Source organism: Cinclus cinclus, chromosome 25, assembly GCF_963662255.1.
Source record: "Cinclus cinclus chromosome 25, bCinCin1.1, whole genome shotgun sequence".
NCBI classification, from domain to species: domain Eukaryota; kingdom Metazoa; phylum Chordata; class Aves; order Passeriformes; family Cinclidae; genus Cinclus; species Cinclus cinclus.
The window spans coordinates 955,192-971,785 of record NC_085070.1 but is presented as its reverse complement, the minus strand read 5'-3'; the positions used below and the strand labels follow the sequence as shown (position 1 = coordinate 971,785).

The window sequence follows — 16,594 nt, the reverse complement described above, 5'->3', positions numbered from 1 at the left end:
CTGCTTTTCATTAGGCTCCTCAGCCCAGCCAGATCCAGGGACAATTAAGCAGCACGAGGAGTTCTGTGTTTGGAAATTCTTTTGTGGCAAAGAGCTTTACTCTGCACATACACAATGTCCTGGATGTGCCACAAATCATATTTTGATTAAATAAATCAAAGTTGGCCTGTTGATAAGTGCAGCTCATCAAGGCGAAATCTAAAACTTCACAGTAATCCAAGATTAAATACCTTTCTAATGTCAAGTGAGGACAAGAGCTCCAAGTGAGACTTTTAGGAAAGTCTCTGTTCCTTGGGGACAGCCAAACTGATGTTTTAAATACAGGTACACAGAGAATAGTAATTAAATGTGGGTATTGACGTGCATGAGAAATACCCTGTGTACATAAGGCATGGATTGGAAAACACAAAATGCAAGAATATGGGCGAGGAAAGTGCATTATCCCAGCAATGCCATTCCCAGATGGCTCTGCAGGGTGCCCTTGGGAAGATCCAGTTTCCCATTTGGCAGCACCCAGGCTACTCCAGCACCTCTGTCCTGCCCCGTGCCACCTCCCTGGGCTGTGCTGGCACACCTGGAACTGGAACTCCTTCCTGCCTTCCTCCTCTCACCTATCTCACACAGCACTTTCATCCAGCAAGAGAGCTCCTGAAGTCCTCCAGCACCACATCTAACATTCCCTAACTACAGGAACCTCCTCCCTGACTCCTTTCCCACCAACTTTTGCAGCATCCGAGGAAGAAATTCTAGACTCCTGCCCACATCACACAAGTGCTGTCACTTCCCAAGGTGCACAAAGAATGCACCCAAGGAGTGGCATCAGGAATTCTGTATGCAGAGGAGGGGTAGGATGACAAAATCAGCTGCACCATTCCGTACATCTCAAAGCTCATTAGAGCTCCCCTAGAGGAGCCTTTTAATGTACCCACAGAACCACCATCAGGGAAGGTCAGGGGACACCCTTGTGACTTGGCAATATCTTCCAACTTACTACTTTTCATGGGATGTGGGCTTGTGGTGCCAACTTTATACCAAACATTTCCCAGGGCTGAAAAGGGAAATTCACCCCCCAGAGTGTGACTGAAAACAAATAGAATCTGTTCATCCATTCTGCTCCATTATCTCCTCCTAAGGCAGAGACACTGCTCCCCAGCAGCTCAGCGCACTGTCTTGGCTTGCAAAGCAAGATGTAACCAGCAGTGTGTGTTCTATCACCATCTGTTGAAAACCAGGTGAGGCAGTGTTCTTTATCCTTTTCACAACCCATCCTTCCTCCACGAGATATCTCCTGTTAATGGGCCATCGAGTTCCACTGCAGGACTGATAAAATTCCATCATCCCATTGGGAGATGCTCCACCCAGGGGGAGGAGCCAAGCATTCCCTACCTAGATAAAAACTGAGATTTGGAACATCAGAGCAGCCTTTTTCCACTGGATTCCAGAGGAAAATCAGACCTTTTCACATCATCACTGGACCTTCAGAGGAAAACTGCACCTTCTACAGGAGCACTGCTCCAACAGAACCACATCTGTCACCGCAGGAGGACTGCAGCCACCATGTAATGGGACTGCTGCCAACACCCTGACTGACTGACAGGGTGTCAGCTTGGATTCTGACTCTGCCAGTGTCTTGGGTTTGGGGTTTTTTTGTATTACTGTACTTGTATTTTATTTTTTCCTAGTAAAGAACTGTTACTCCTATTCCCATATCTTTGCCTGAGAGCTCCTTAATTTCAAAATTATAATAATTTGGAGGAAGGGAGCTTACACTGTCCATTTCAAAGAAAGGCTCCTGCCTTTCTTAACAAACACCTGTCTTTCAAACCAAGACACACATCAAACTGCCTGAGTCATGTTTAACAATAAACATTTGCTTGTGTTTAGGCTGAAAGATGCCTTTCCTGCTTTAGCTGACAGAGCAGTGCCCAGGCAGATCCTGGATCCAGGGAATGCTCATCTCTACCCATGACTTTCCACCAAACTCCAGAGCTCTGAGCTGATAAAATGCTGTTATTTCCCTTCATAAAAGTCAAGCTTTCGAATCACATCTATTTGTTTTAAAGTACTAAGTCAGCAATCTGCCAAGATAAGGAACATCATCAAAATAGAGAAGAGGGATGAGAAGCATACCAGTTCAATACCAACTCCACTTCCCAGCTGCTTAACATTTAAAGAAAGAATAGCACATTCAAACATCTCGATACTAAAGATATATTACAGAGATCTCAGTTATGCCAGCACAGCTAATGCCAATCACTTCCAGAACACACTGAAAGGATGGGAAGGTTGACAGTAGAGTAAGATCCAAAATCCCATTCTCTTTTTACTTTTCCTTTCTTCAGCAGAACTTTGGATTAATTTGCCTGTTTTCCTACAATACAGAACTGCCTAGAAGGCAGGAGGAAGCAGATGGAGCCATGTACCCAGAGCACAAGCAACCAGCATTCCCATCCTGTTACATCCAACTTCCTGCATTTATCCTCAAGCAGAAAGAACCTTCCAGTACCAAGGTGATCTATTCCATCTGATCAGCACATACATTCCCGATCATCTATGTTCTATATAAAAAATCCTGATATGCAACACTCCCTTGATCACCCAGAACTAGGATCATGGTTGCTCTCATTACAGACTGCTCAAAGTAACTTGAAATTCTGACAAGCATAAATCCTCCAAGTCAAGCAGGAGGTGGACATTGATACAAGTCTGTAGAGCAGGTGAAAGACATTCAACAGTGGGAACTCCCCAGAGAGGGGCAATGTGTGGGTGACTGACACACAGAGGGGGGCATGACGATATGCAGGGAATGATCAACGCTCATGACACGTGTGAAAGAGGTATTAAACATGGAACACACAAAGACAACTCCAGTCCAGTTCACTGCATCAAAAAAAGCTGATTTACACACCTGGTTTTGGCACCGAATTGGTCACGGACTGAGGGACTTTGTCGTTGATGAGTTCAACGCATTCACTGGGAAAGAATCCAACCTGGAGTAAAACAGAAAGAGGAAATGGAGTGTTATGATATTAACTGTTCAACCAACATCTCCCCTCAACTTGCTCTGTCTGATGCTCCCTGACATTATCCAGCATCAAATGACCAGCAGTCATTGACAACTGCAGGTTCTGCTCTGCTGCCAGCACCCTGAGAGAGAATAATCTGAGAGCCCAAGGCACTGCAAGGTCCTGGAGTGATTAATTTTAAAGGTTAATTTGCAGTGTCCCTGCACTGACCTTTAACTCAGCATTTCTCCCTGCAGCCCCCCAAAGGTAGAAAGGCTGGAGAGTCCCCTTAAACCAGCATAAGGGTTAAAGGTTATGGGAAGGATCCTAGAGTTTTCTTGCAGTAGGATGTGCTGCAGACATTCCCATGCCACTCAAGAGGGGCTGCTGTGCCTGGGAAGAAGTGAAATTATGTCCCTTTCCCTGTTGGAAGATTCAGACTAAGCTGTGACCAGAGAGGAGTTTGGCATTTCCTTGCATCCCCACCTTCTCTCTTATTTCCCAACATCTTTATTCTTACTTTCATCCCAGTGAAAGTCAGACCAGAGCAGACCTTGGGTAACTTTAATCTGTGGTCCATCTTTCGCCACCTTTTCTCTGTGTTTCTCACCCAGCACAGCTCCTGCATTGTGAGATGTAACACAGGCACCACCACCTTCCCTGACTCCTCACCTGGGGCAGGGCAGGATTCCCTGTCCCATGTCAAGCCTGTGACTGGGACGTCTGGAAGCACCAAGTTTGCTAAACTCTACAGGAACATGAGGGAAAGAGCCAGAGGATGGGCCTCAAGCTCATCTGAGCAGAACTGAGCCAGGGCTGTGCCAGTCATGTCAGCACATCCATGAAATCCTCTGGAAGCATAGGGCAGTCAGCACCAAGCCAGGCAGACAGTCCCTCCTCTATTAATTCATCTCATACAATTCCCTTTTGTTTCCATGGAAAAAAGACTGATCTCTTTCCTACTCCAAGTTGATTTTCACTCACCAACCTCCCAGCAGTTTGGTGGCAGTGTCATGTAGGGTGTCCAGACTAAAGTTATTCCAAATTCCCCAAAGGAAACAACAGTTATCAGAGCACACACTTTCTTCTTCCTCCCATACCTCCAACATCCAGCAGGGCAATGTTCTGCCCAACCACAAGGACAAAGCTGTCACCCGTTACACAATGCCACAGACTTGAAATACCATTGTTGTTAGGACTCTGAGAGCTCAGGGCAGAACGTGCAGAAGCAGCACTCTGGGCCAGCATCACTCAGGCTTGAGCTGGGGTTCCCTGAACTGGGCATCACAAGTGACTCATAGAACACACCCAAAACCCAGCACAAGGTATGGCTGCACCAGTCACTCCCTCAGCTGGGTGTACCAGGTCTGCAAGGACATGGTATCCTGGTGTTATAGAACACAGTGGGGATTTCTGTGCAATTTATAGACAGAAATGTGTCAATTAACATGAGAAAATGAGCATGAACAGCAGCATCACATAGAGAGGCCCTTCCTCTGGCAGCCCGTGGCTCAGGGATCTGCTCTGCTGGGAGATGCCAAGGAACAGACTGAGTGGCATGGACACTGAAGTGCTGGTGTTTAAACAAAATACACTTCATGGTTTTAAATCATGGAATCCCAGGATGGCTTGGGTTGGAAGGGACCTTAAGGTTCATCCAGTTCCACCCCCAGCCATGGGCAGGGACACCTTCCACTGTTCCAGAGTGCTCCAAGCCCCAATGTCCAACCTGGCCTTGGACACTTCCAGGATCCAGAAGCACCCAGAGCTGCTCTGGGCACCCTGTGCCAGGGCCTCATCACTCTCACAGGGAGGAATTTTCTCCTTATATCCAACCTAAATTTCCCTTTTTTTCCACATTGAACCATTCCCCCTTGTCCAGTCACATGAGCTCCTGATGCAAAGTCCCTCTCCACCTTCCTTTGTAGCCTTTACAGACACTGGAAGGTGCTCTGAGGTCTTCACACAATCTTTCTCTTTTTCTCTCTTTCTCTTTCTCTTTCTCTTTTTGTCTTTCTCTTTCTCTTTCTCTTTCTCTTTCTCTTTCTCTCTTTCTCTTCTCTTCCCCAGCTGAACAGCTCCAGCTTTAACACTTCACTGTAGCACTGAGAGTCTCTGCTGGACATTTCCCATGTGAGAGATACAAGAGGAAATTTTTTAATTGGGAAGGGTGCACAGATCCAGGGAAAGTCTCAGACCACCACACAGACATCATCTGGGAAACTCCACATCTGGAGTGATGAAGTTTCTACCATTTTCAGTAATTCTCCACATTGTGTAAAGAAACTCTAAGTCCTGGGACCCCAACTTCCATTAATTATCTAAATCTGGATCTAAGCCCAAACCTCAGATCCCACACTGCCGAACATTTAATCAAATACTGGACATGAAATCAAAAGTCACTTGCCTTTGACTGTTAACACAATATTTCTCCTGTTTCTGTATGCACTGTACAACGTAGTAACCAGGAATTCAGAAATAAAATACCCTGGATGGTTATGCCACTGCTTCCAGATATCCAAGGACTTTCCCAAATCAAACATTTTACCTGCTGTCCATGTATCATTTTTGCCATGTTTGCACCAATAATTACAATGGATTTTTAGGGGCAAAGAATTGTGCTGGCTCCCTAATGTGAACTTACTGCTAGAAATTAATTACATTTTCAGACTTACTTATTCTAACTTTTCTTGCAAGATGCCCAGGAAATCCTTGTCAGGGTTATAACCCACAACTTCTACCACATTCCCACCCACTTAAAAGATGCTACTTCTCCTCCCATGGGAAGTTTTCCATGATTTTGTATAAATGAGTTTGGTCCAAGAGTTAATCTCAACAGATGTAGCAAGGCACTATTAGAGCTTGAGCCAGGATTAAAGGATTTGGCAACGTAGGAAAAGTAATAGCCAGGGTAGTATATATTTAGATAAATGGAAGGTCATCTAAAGGTTAACTATACTACAGACCTTCAGCAGAGAGGAAGGTACAGGCTGCTGGTGCATGAGAACTGTTCTGCAACACCTACTACAGCTTTACCTTTTCACTTCTATGCCAGTGGCTGCTAAAACTGAAGGACACAAGAGGGGAAAAGTCAATGATAATTTTCAGTTTATGAGGAAGGAACTCAAACAAATTAGAAAGTACCAGCAACGTCAATGGCAAATGAAACACTGAGACATTTGGATTGGTTTTTTGGGTTTGACATAAAGTGTGGATTCAATTTTAGTCAAGAAGTTTTCTCTTTTCCTTTTAAATCTGATGACAGTCTAACAAAACCTGACAGGGAAGCTGCAACTTTTTATGGCCTGTTTGGCCTTCCTGAGCAGAATTTTCACTGAGTCATTGCCAAGTGACTACACAGAGAGCAGGACACCCTCACCTCATTCCCAAAGGAGCCCCTGCTGAAATGCTCTTCCACTTTAGAGCATTACTAACAGGAGGAACAGGACTGTTACTCCTCTTATCCTGAGCTCCTGTTAGAGAGTTGAACACCTGTGCCACAAAACTATTTTGATTTCTTTTATTCACAAAAAATTGTTGGTGTGGGATGGTACTTGTTGATTATCCATTCCTGACTGGTGTGCCAGCAGCACTTTGGGAAACCAGAGAGCTGGAGAGGGACTTAGGACAAGGGATGGTGTGCCAGGACACAGGGAATGGCTTCCCACTGCCAGAGGGCAGGGCTAGATGGGATTTAGATTGGATATTGGGATTAACTTCTTCCCTGTCAGGTTCTGAGGCTCTGGCACAGGGTGCCCAGAGCAGCTGTGGCTGCCCCTGGATCCCTGGCAGTGCCCAAGGCCAGGTTGGACAGGGCTTGGAGCAGCCTGGGACAGTGGAAGGTGTCCCTGCCCATAGGAGGAGTGGGCCTGCATGTAAGGTTCCTCCCAACCCAAACCACCCTGGGATTCTGTGGAACTGGGACCTGCAGTCTCACAACCAGTTGAAGCTGCTGTAATCACAGCCTGATTAAAATCAGCCCAGTCCCTCCCGGCTGCACACCCTGGTTTTGTTACCTCTCCAGCAGTGCAGGTTGTGGGGCAGTTCTGCACGTCAGGAAACTATTCCCAAAAATCAGAATAATTCAGGACAACCAAAGACAGTTGTGTATCAAACAAGGACCTGTCCCCAGTGACTCAGTTCCCTGACACAGAGCCACTGATTGAAAAGACAAAGCATGAAGCAAAAGCAGAACAGAACAAAGAGGGCTGAAGGCTGTTAATGTGGAGGTGGCTGTAATTTAGGTAACAATCTTACAGAGAAAGCACTGACTCACACTGAGGGCATTGGAAGAGAAAAAATCATTTTACTTTAAGCAGAGCAAATGCTAAGAAGCCTTCTGGGTTGCTTTGTTCACACAGGATTAGGTGTGTTGCAATGCAGCCCTGAGCTCAGGTACACAGAGAGCACAGGCAGGGTGCCAGGGAAGTGTGATGGATACAACCCCAGTGAGTCATCCCTCAAGGACAGCTGTGGCTGGCAGGAAAACTCTGACTTCCACCCTGAATCCAAGTTGCAGGTGCTTGCAGCCGGTCAGATCTGGTTTTTGGCTCACATCTGCAAAGCTGCCTCCAGTTCCTCACCAGAGCCCTCCCATTATCCCAAGGGATGCAGGACAGGCAGGAGTGAAGGTACTTCTGCCTGGGTATACACAACTCACAGCTGCTTCAAATGCACAAAAACAGGGGAGTTCCTTCAAGTTAAGAAGTAATTTTTTTTTCCCTTTTCAGTGAAACAAGAACATTTTTTCCCAGTTCTTGCTCTCCTACTATCAAGACATGATTTATAATGGAAGCTGGGGTTGGTTGAAAAAACCCTGCTCCTTCCATAACATGAAGCAAAAACCCAAGAAACAAACATTTGGTGTCAGGACCTCCTCCTTTTATCTGCGCTCAGAATCATAACTATCTGGCAAGAGGGGCTCTGTTGATTTATTTTAATAATTCAAATGACTGGATCAACAGATTGCTATCATTGCAATGTTCCTAAACAGGAACAGAACTGTTTGCTCTAACAAATGCTTTAGAGGCTGCACAGCTTCATCTGTCCCTACACCTCTTGCTGTAACAACATTCTTCACCTACACACTCTTTTTGAGCATCCATCATGGACACTTCTGCCTGTAACTCATCTCTAGGTGTGGTGTAGCGACACCAGAGATAAATTCCCTTTCTCTGAATTCTCACTGTTTATATCATCAAAAGCCTTCATTCCATCAAGAAATGAACATTTTCTGTACATTTAGAGCTCATGAGCCTTGAACTCGACACACAGGTTAAGACTTTGAGCAAACAGAGCTCCCGGAGCTGTGGGAACACAGAGCTGCATCTCCATGGTGTGTGTGGCTGTCACCTGATCACACTGTGACCACTCCTACTTGTCATTAAGGACACAAGATTATTCCACCCCCAATTTTCTGTTAAACCAGAATATGGTGCTGTATTTCAGCAGCTGCCCATATCTGTTGTGTCAGGAGCCTGACCGTGCAGGGACACAGAAAACCCCCTTTTCAGGCAGTTTGCTCATCATCACATTTTTATGCTGGGAAAGCACAACAGGATTGCTGTGACTGAGAGGCACAAAGCTGTGACAAACTGCAGAAGGGCTGCCTTGCTTCTATGCCTTTAGTCAGCAGTGCTGTTCTCCAGACCTGGCCCCAATGTCAGCCTGTTGGCAAGCATGGTGCGCATACTGAATAATGGGATCTACATCCCACACAGGGATTCCAAACCCCATGCAAAGTGTCCACACTCAGGCACAGACACAGAGTAGCTTTGTTTTGCTTTATTGATTCACTTGGAAGTTAATCATGGCATAGGCTGATCATTCCAAGCAGTATTACAGCATTTAATTGATTGAGGGTTGGAACTGATGTCTGAGGTCCCTTCCACTCCAAGCCATTCTGTGATTCTATGACAGTATAGCTTATTCAGCTTTAAGGCTTCTAAGGTTAGAACACAAGTCCAGCATAGCCACATCGCAGTCCAGAAGCAGAAGCTTGTTCAAGTAGTACCAGTGTGTTGACTCTAGAATCAAATGAGATTTCAGAGCAGGTATTTTATGTCCATGCTGCTCTGATTCTACAAATGAGATGTCACCTGAACTCCCACACCTAACATAAACCAACAAAAGCTGTGTCTCACATGCCCTGGCTGAGCAGACAGCACTGGGGTGCTGTAACTACACTTCATCCAGCTGGGACTGGGAGATCCAAGTGCTGGGCATTGACAACAGCCAGGCCACAGGTTGGTTCTGGCACAGAAAGGGAGAACCTGAGGAGCCTTGAGAAGACTTTCCATGCCAAATTACACAAGTGTTTGGTCAACCCTGAGCCTCTGCAGAGCAAACTCTTCATCCCACCCATTCACAGACAGCAGCTGCAGATGGAAATTCCTGTGGCTGAAAGCAGCTGAAATGTGAGAGCACAAGTCAGTCCCCTCAACCCCCAGTGGCTCTGGGGTTTGCTTAGCTAAAAGAGACTTTTAAAGCTTTTACAAGGATTAAAAACTCCTTGGAAGGACAGTGCCATTTCAACACACAAGGTTTGGTACCTATCCCCCATGTATGCCTAGGACCTTTTGAAAATTCAGTCTCCATCTCTGTGCTGTGACATTTACAGGGACCAGAAACACTGACACCACACAATAAACATAGACATGGATGGGTGGCTTGTCCAAGTCAGCAGCACTGTTTCATCAGCTGAAATTCTCCAAATCCTCTATGTTCTGCCTGATCTGGTTTTAGCTACTGGAAGGAAGAGGATGATGTGAGTAACAGTGTCAGCTGCCTTGGAGGGGGTGCAGCACAAGCTTCCACTGCCATCAGGCCAGCTGTCCATCACAGGCCATGGCCAGCCCTCCTTCCCATGGTGAGAGAGGAAGGGAAGTTCCAGTGGAGAGCCTGTGTCTGCTCCAGCCCCAGCCCAGAGGAGTCCACTTACCCAAGGCAGGGACATCTGCTCATCCACTGAGCCACCCTGAGCAGGTATGGCAGCTCCAGGAACACAGTACTGAGGTTCCTGCTTTTACTCCAGTCCCAGTGCCATGGCTGTGATGGTGCCTACCTGGAACCCGTGTTTTCCTCTCCACCATGAGGTCAGCTCCTTTGGTGGCATGTCGATGACAGACACGATGTCCCCCACCTGCAAAAGGTTGACAGCATCAGTCACAGCCAGGAGGAGAGCACAGTTCCAATAAACACAGTCTCAGGACTGAAAAAAACTGCAAAACTCTGCAGTGGCTGCACATCTACCTTTGCTAAGCCAAGCTGTGAGTTGTAAGAGTTCCTGGATTATCCGGTACACAGGATCCAGCTGCTCCTAAGGAAAAGGACCTGAACAGCAGCAGGCTCCTGGCAAGGGCTACATAAGGGTTCTGGTTTAACTGCAGTGATGGTGTCAAACACTTGGAAAAATCTGCTCAAGTAGCTGATTTTTACTCCCTGCCCTATCCACGTGTCTGTAGGCACTGATGTGTCTCCTCATTCCCTCTCACAGCTAAGAGTGAAGAGCTGCCTTTGCAGCTCCCAAACTGCCCCAGATGAGCTCCCCAGGGTTGGGAAGTGAACAGAGGAGAGAGGTGCTGCTACAGCAATGGGATGTAAAATGGCCAAAGACACCAGACAGGTTTTCTGAGGCTTTGCTCATTCCCATACAAATGTAATACTGCAGTAGTTCAAAAGGAAATCAGTATAATCAATATTAAATTTGGCTTGGTTTGAATTAAGCTCTGTGTGATCCCTGTTACAGAAAATGAGAAAGGGCAGAACCTAAACAAATACTGCAGGTAGTTAGGGCAAAAATTCATGCCAGTAATGCCCAACTTTCACCAGATATTTTACACTGATGGATCTTGAAGTGTTCTACAGAAAAGACAAACACATCCCCAGTTTGCAGACAGGGATGACTGAGATGTGAGGAAATTACTTCCTCCAGGGAATAGTGAACCAAAAGCAAAGCAAATGTCCATAAGGGAAACTGCTGTCACCACAGGAGCAGAGACACTGAGAATGTTCCTCAGAACTGGGGAGCAAACCCCAGTCAGCTGCTTGTGCAACTGCCCATTAGTAATTTAGAATAGTAAACACAGTGATAATTTGGGTTAGAGAACAGGACTCAGCATTGTAAAAACACCTGATCCTGTTCTGTGTCAGTCTTGCTGAGGTGTCCCACTGCATACCCTTGGAAACCACACATGCCTCAGTTTCCCCTCTGCACAGAGCAAGATGTACAAGCAGGAAGTGTCATTTCAGTGCTCTCATAAGCTGACAACCAGCCTGGATCCTGTGCTGCTGGGGCTCCAGCTCAGAGCTGCTGTGCCCACACGTCCCTCTGATCACACAGTTCTTTGGAGTACACTAATACTTGATTTGAACATGAACAAACCCCTGGCAGCACCAGACTATAACCCTTATTTTGCCTTCTGGTGCTGCACACCAAGGATGTGATCACAAAGCTCCTCAGGGCACAGTTTTCCTCCACACATTTTATAGAAACAGCACCATTGCTTAGGGCAACCAGACAGTAATTCTTGCTTTTTGGGTAAAAACAGAACTGCCAGACAACCAAAAGGTTCCAGGGTCTCATCTGGAGATCTTGGGTGGGATATGGAGCAACCTAGAGCTACTATGGGGTACTAGAAGGTGAGCCTGCCCATGGCAAGGGGTGGAATGGGATGGGTTTTAAGGTCCCTCCCAAGCCAAACCATCCTGACATTCAGGCATTTGCTCCACAGCAGCTGCTGTGCTGGACTTTCAGACCAGTTTTAGCTCATCACCTAGCCTTTAAGTAGCAATCCTTTGCCAGTCTGGTTATTTACTTCTCATGGTAGCAGAAACTCTTAAAAATGGTTCTTGACAGGGACTTGCTTAGAGAAACCCAGGTGGTGTAACCTGGGCAAGGAGAAATGAAACTTGCGTCCACACACACAGGGACACATCCTGGGGAGAAAACACATGGGCTCTGCTCAGGGACAGCCCAGAGGAGCTGGCAGGAGCTGGTTAATCAGAAGATACTAATGGCAAATAGAGCTGTATTTTAAAGATGACTGAACATCTGCCTGTATCCAACTCTTTGCAGATCAAATATTTAACTCAATCTTCCAAGCTTCACCTCACAAAACATTGTGGAAGTGTCTGGACATATTCCTGATGGGCACACAGGCCCAGACAAACAGATTACACTCATCTGTAGCTGACAACAAGGAATGCAAGTGCTTTTATTTACCTCAAAGGACAGTTCATCTGCTGCCTGAGCAATGTATCTCTTAATGACGTGGGCAGCGGCAATAGCAGGGACGTTAATGGATGACTCCTCATGGACCAGCAGGTGATTCCCCTTGTTATCAATCTGAAACAAAGAGCACAGGGGACTGTGAGGCAGCTGAGGACAAGTGAGGAGGCATTTTAATGGTACAGAGGCTTCAAGCTGATTGAGAGAGACAGCCCAGCCCTGGGCCCGAGGAGAGAGGGCACAGCAAGACAGAACAACTCGGGGGGGGTTCCAGAAGGTCAGGTGTGCCCATCCACTGGGGAGAAAAATGCTGGGTTGGTGCAGCTTTGTGTACAAACAGTCACACACAGTGAGGGTTTGCACCTCCCTTTAACACCAGATCGTGGAGGTTTTCCATAGCAATACAAAAATCTTTTACAAGGTGCAATTAATGCTTGAGGCACTGAGGGAAGGAGAAAATGCTGTCAAACCAAAAGCTAGTGTTGTTTTCTATTTTCTCCCACCCTTTTATTCATTTTTTTAAAAAAAACATGCACCCCCACTTGCAACCATCATCTTGCTTCCAAAACTCTCAGATTTCTGTGTAAAATTTTGTAGGATTCTCAGTGAGTCACAAAGGTTATTCTGCACTGCATGTGCACGGGGTTTGCTGTGATCTCCAGGCCCACTGTGTTGCTGAGAATCCTACATCTTATTTCTCTCTACAATTTCCTCCCTCCTTTTGCTGCTTTGCAAGATTTTTCTCATCCCAAAGGATTTCAGGGTGAGAAGGATATCAGTGGGGAAAATTGCAGGAAAACACACTGATAAATCCTTATCAGAATTTAAAAGGAGCTGCAACAGTCTATTAATAGCTGTTTCTATTCCTGCTGTGCAGCGATGGAAAGCCACACGTCTGCAGCCAGCCTGAGCAGGGACAGCTGGACACTCGTTCAGCCTTCCCTGCCCTCCCCCAGTAAGGGCTATTGTTTAAAGGCTACAAGACCATTAAACCTGAAAGCAGAGCTGCAGCTGCAGTTCACAACACACAAACTGTGCCACTACAAGCACAAGGCTGCCTCTGTCTGCAGGGCTGCCAACAGGAGCACAGAGTATTTACTGGGTTTGGAGCTGCCACAGGGAAAAATGATTAAAAAAACCCCAAGAGAGCAGGGAAACACTGTAACAAAAACAGATGAGTTACAGAAATGTGCAGCGTTTCTAAAATGCTGCAAGTTTCTAGTTTTTTTTTCTGCAAGTTCTAGACATTTGCAGCATGGCCTTGGCAAAATGGAGAGCAGGAATAAGCGAGCTTTGAAATAAGTGAGCCTTCTGCCACCCATCACTGGGAGGTTCAGCCCTGAACTCAGCATTCCCAGGCAGCCCACTGGGACTATCACCTCTGTTTGTGAACATCAGCAGGAACAATATGTTTCTGAGAGACAAAATTCAGGCAACCAGGGGAAAAAAACTCTCATTACTGGTTCTGATTCTGTATGTTCTACACCTTCTATGTGCTGGTAACAAGGGAATAAAGCTTTCAGGATAGAATTTCAGTGTCATCAACAGGTCTGGAAACAGCAGGTGAGTGCCTGCTGCATTTTCAAGGTGAAGAAACAAGGAATAGCCCAGGTTTGTGCTGTACCTCCATCCATGTGAGGGCAGGGCCACAGTTGATCTTGTTGCCTGCGATGTTGGAGAGCCGAGCCAGGTAAGCCATCAGCATCTGGGTGACCAGCTGGGACACAAACACACACACACAGTGGTTCTGTTAATGCACCTTCCTTTGAGAGCCTTCTGCACACTTAGGGAAGACCAGAAATTACCCACTGTCACAGGCAAGAGTTACAGAGATATGTTCCCTTCTGCAAATCAATGTACCTCTGTCATTCAAAGGATATCAAGCTACACACAGGGTTATAATGATTACATCAAAAGAAAGGATAAAGAAGCATTATCATTTTGTAAGATTCATGCAGATTTTCGTAACTTCCCTTGTCAAGATACCTTAAATCTACTTCACACACAAACAGCTCATGTGTCTTAAGGCCATCAAACACCTGAGAACCACTCAGTGAAAAAAACCCTGGCTGCCACTTCCACATGCTTGCAAAGCCTTAAGAATGTGGCAACTCAAACTGACCCCCTGGCCAAAGAGTCGTATTTCAAGCAGTAGAAGAGGGGTTTAAAAATAGAAGAAGAGGGGGTTTTTGCCATTTCCCTTCTGTAACAGTAAACTAGTTTTTATTACAGAGAAGCCACTGAGGTCTTTCCAAAGTCTCACAGTGACAGTGGTATAAAGCAGCATTGTAGCCCAGAATCTGTAGGACTGTCTCAAACATTGTTTTCATCAAACATCTGTTCCAATGTGGCCAATTCAAAATAAAAAATATATTATGAGAAACCCCACAGCTGCAGAGTTACATTTCACAGAGCAGCAGAGCTGTTCAGCATCTTCACATCCTCTGTGCTTGTAGACAGAATGCAGATTTTCAGGCTCATGCTCTAAAGTCCAATCAAATCAGTGGTACAAGTAAGGATGCAAGAGATAGGAATGCCTAAAATCTAATTAAAAATAAACCAGGAATTCATTGTCCTGCATATTGCTGCTTGTGCTGAATTGAAACTTTAAATCCTCCTCAGAAATACCCTGTGTGAAGCCAAAGCAAGTGATAAATCAGTCTCTCTGCTGAGTGATGGGGCTGCATGATCAGCTCCTTAAATTCCATAGCAAACACCCTGTAAATTCCAGGGGGTACTAATTTCAGTGTCCATGTCCTCCAAAATGACGCAGCCAAGATTCACCTGCTGCTTTCCAGGAGATTTTTCTGGAGATGAATAAATCTTTCAATTATCAGCAGAGAGAAGCTGAGGTAATTTCAGCTCATCTTACTCCAGGTGAAGACAGTAAGCCAAGAAATGAAAAGTATCTCCTTAAGGGGGAAAAAAAAAATGTCATTGAGGAAAAAGGGCTTTTTAAAGACCATTTAAATAACACACTAATGCAAATGCTCTTAAAAAACAGTTCAGGAACAGGCAGTTTAAAATGGAAGCCTAGCACTCCAAATGGGACTGCTCTTGCAGCGCTGCAGCCTTAGGCAGCATGATTTCCTGGCAATGTTGAGTTGGTAACACTAAGCCATTAAATACCAACATCACTGACAAAGTTTCCAAAGGAAAATCAAATTCATATCTAAGGACAGCTGTGTTTTGACATTCAATGACCATTCCAGATTCAGGAGCTCAGTCAGTTTGTCTGAACTTGCAGGACATTTCCTTTTAGATAGTTGAAATGAGGGGTGAAAAACACTGACTTTATTAATAGTAGACGATTTTCAAATGTAACCCAGGCTGCTATTAAAACTACTCTGTACTAGAAATACATGGAATTGCTGAGGCTGGAAAGCCTCTAAGCCCACCATTAAACCATGTCCCCAAGTGCCACACCCACACACTTTTGAACGCTTCCAGGGATGGTGGCTCCACCATTGCCCTGGGCAGCCCCTCCTAATGTCTGACAAGCCCTTTCCACCAAGAACTTGCTCCCCTGAGGTCATTCCTTGAGCAAATCGCAGTGTCTGGGTGGTGCCTGTGCTCTGGGTTCCCCAGGGGCTGTCCTTACCTCGGGGCTGTCCTTACCTCGGGGCTGTCCCTCAGGGCATCAGAGCGGGGCAGCTCTGCCAGCTGCGAGAAGCGGCGGTCGTAGATGCACAGGTGGAGGTGTTTGTCCAGCACCCGGAAATCCTCATAGCTCCTCTTCACGATCCAGCTCCTGCCCTGCACACACAAACACAGCCACACTGTCAGCAGCTCCTCAGCATGAGGGTTAGCAAGGGAAATTTGAGCAGAAATAGCACTTTCTCCTTAAAACATCTGAAAGCCATCGAAGTGCCTGGGCCACATTTTCACGTTTTAATTTGCAGCAGCCATTCATGCTCAAACCAGCTGTTAGTGGTCCTGTTTTATTTATGTAACCGTGGGTTTGGATGTGGCCCAGCATCATGAGACCCATCCAGAGCTTTAACTTCCACCTGTCTTACAAGGATTTTGTAGCATTTTTCTACACAAGGTGGCCTCTCACAAATGTAAATCACCAAGTGGTTGTATAAACAGCGTGAAATTAGATTCCAAACAGATAGAAGCATATAAACCCAAAGATCTGAAGGCAGGATTGAAGCTTGCAAAATTTTGGCCAGGTGCCCCAGGCAAACCTTCAGCTGAATTAAGAAAACAATCCACAACAAACAGTTCTAGCTGCAGATTTACTCCTGACAGCGTATGATTTCCCCAATTAAAATATAGACAAGATACAGGCTGCTCCAGGGGACAAGGAAGGGACTGTGGCAGCACAGAACAGTTTGCTTTGTGAAGCTTTTAATAT

At 45.9% G+C, this 16,594-nt stretch overlaps 1 protein-coding gene across 2 annotated transcripts in view; it reads right to left on the bottom strand.

The window, feature by feature from the left end:
* The window catches only part of ARHGAP32 (Rho GTPase activating protein 32), a 145,509-nt gene that overhangs the window by 58,354 nt on the left and 70,561 nt on the right, over positions 1-16,594 (bottom strand). For both annotated transcript variants that reach the window (XM_062508565.1, XM_062508564.1), the window contains exons 6-10: positions 15,853-15,990; positions 13,859-13,951; positions 12,229-12,351; positions 10,069-10,146; positions 2,909-2,990 (exon numbers count right to left, since the gene is read on the bottom strand). In XM_062508565.1, coding sequence (XP_062364549.1) covers positions 2,909-2,990; positions 10,069-10,146; positions 12,229-12,351; positions 13,859-13,951; positions 15,853-15,990 — 514 coding nt within the window. The remainder of the gene's footprint in view (positions 1-2,908; positions 2,991-10,068; positions 10,147-12,228; positions 12,352-13,858; positions 13,952-15,852; positions 15,991-16,594) is intronic.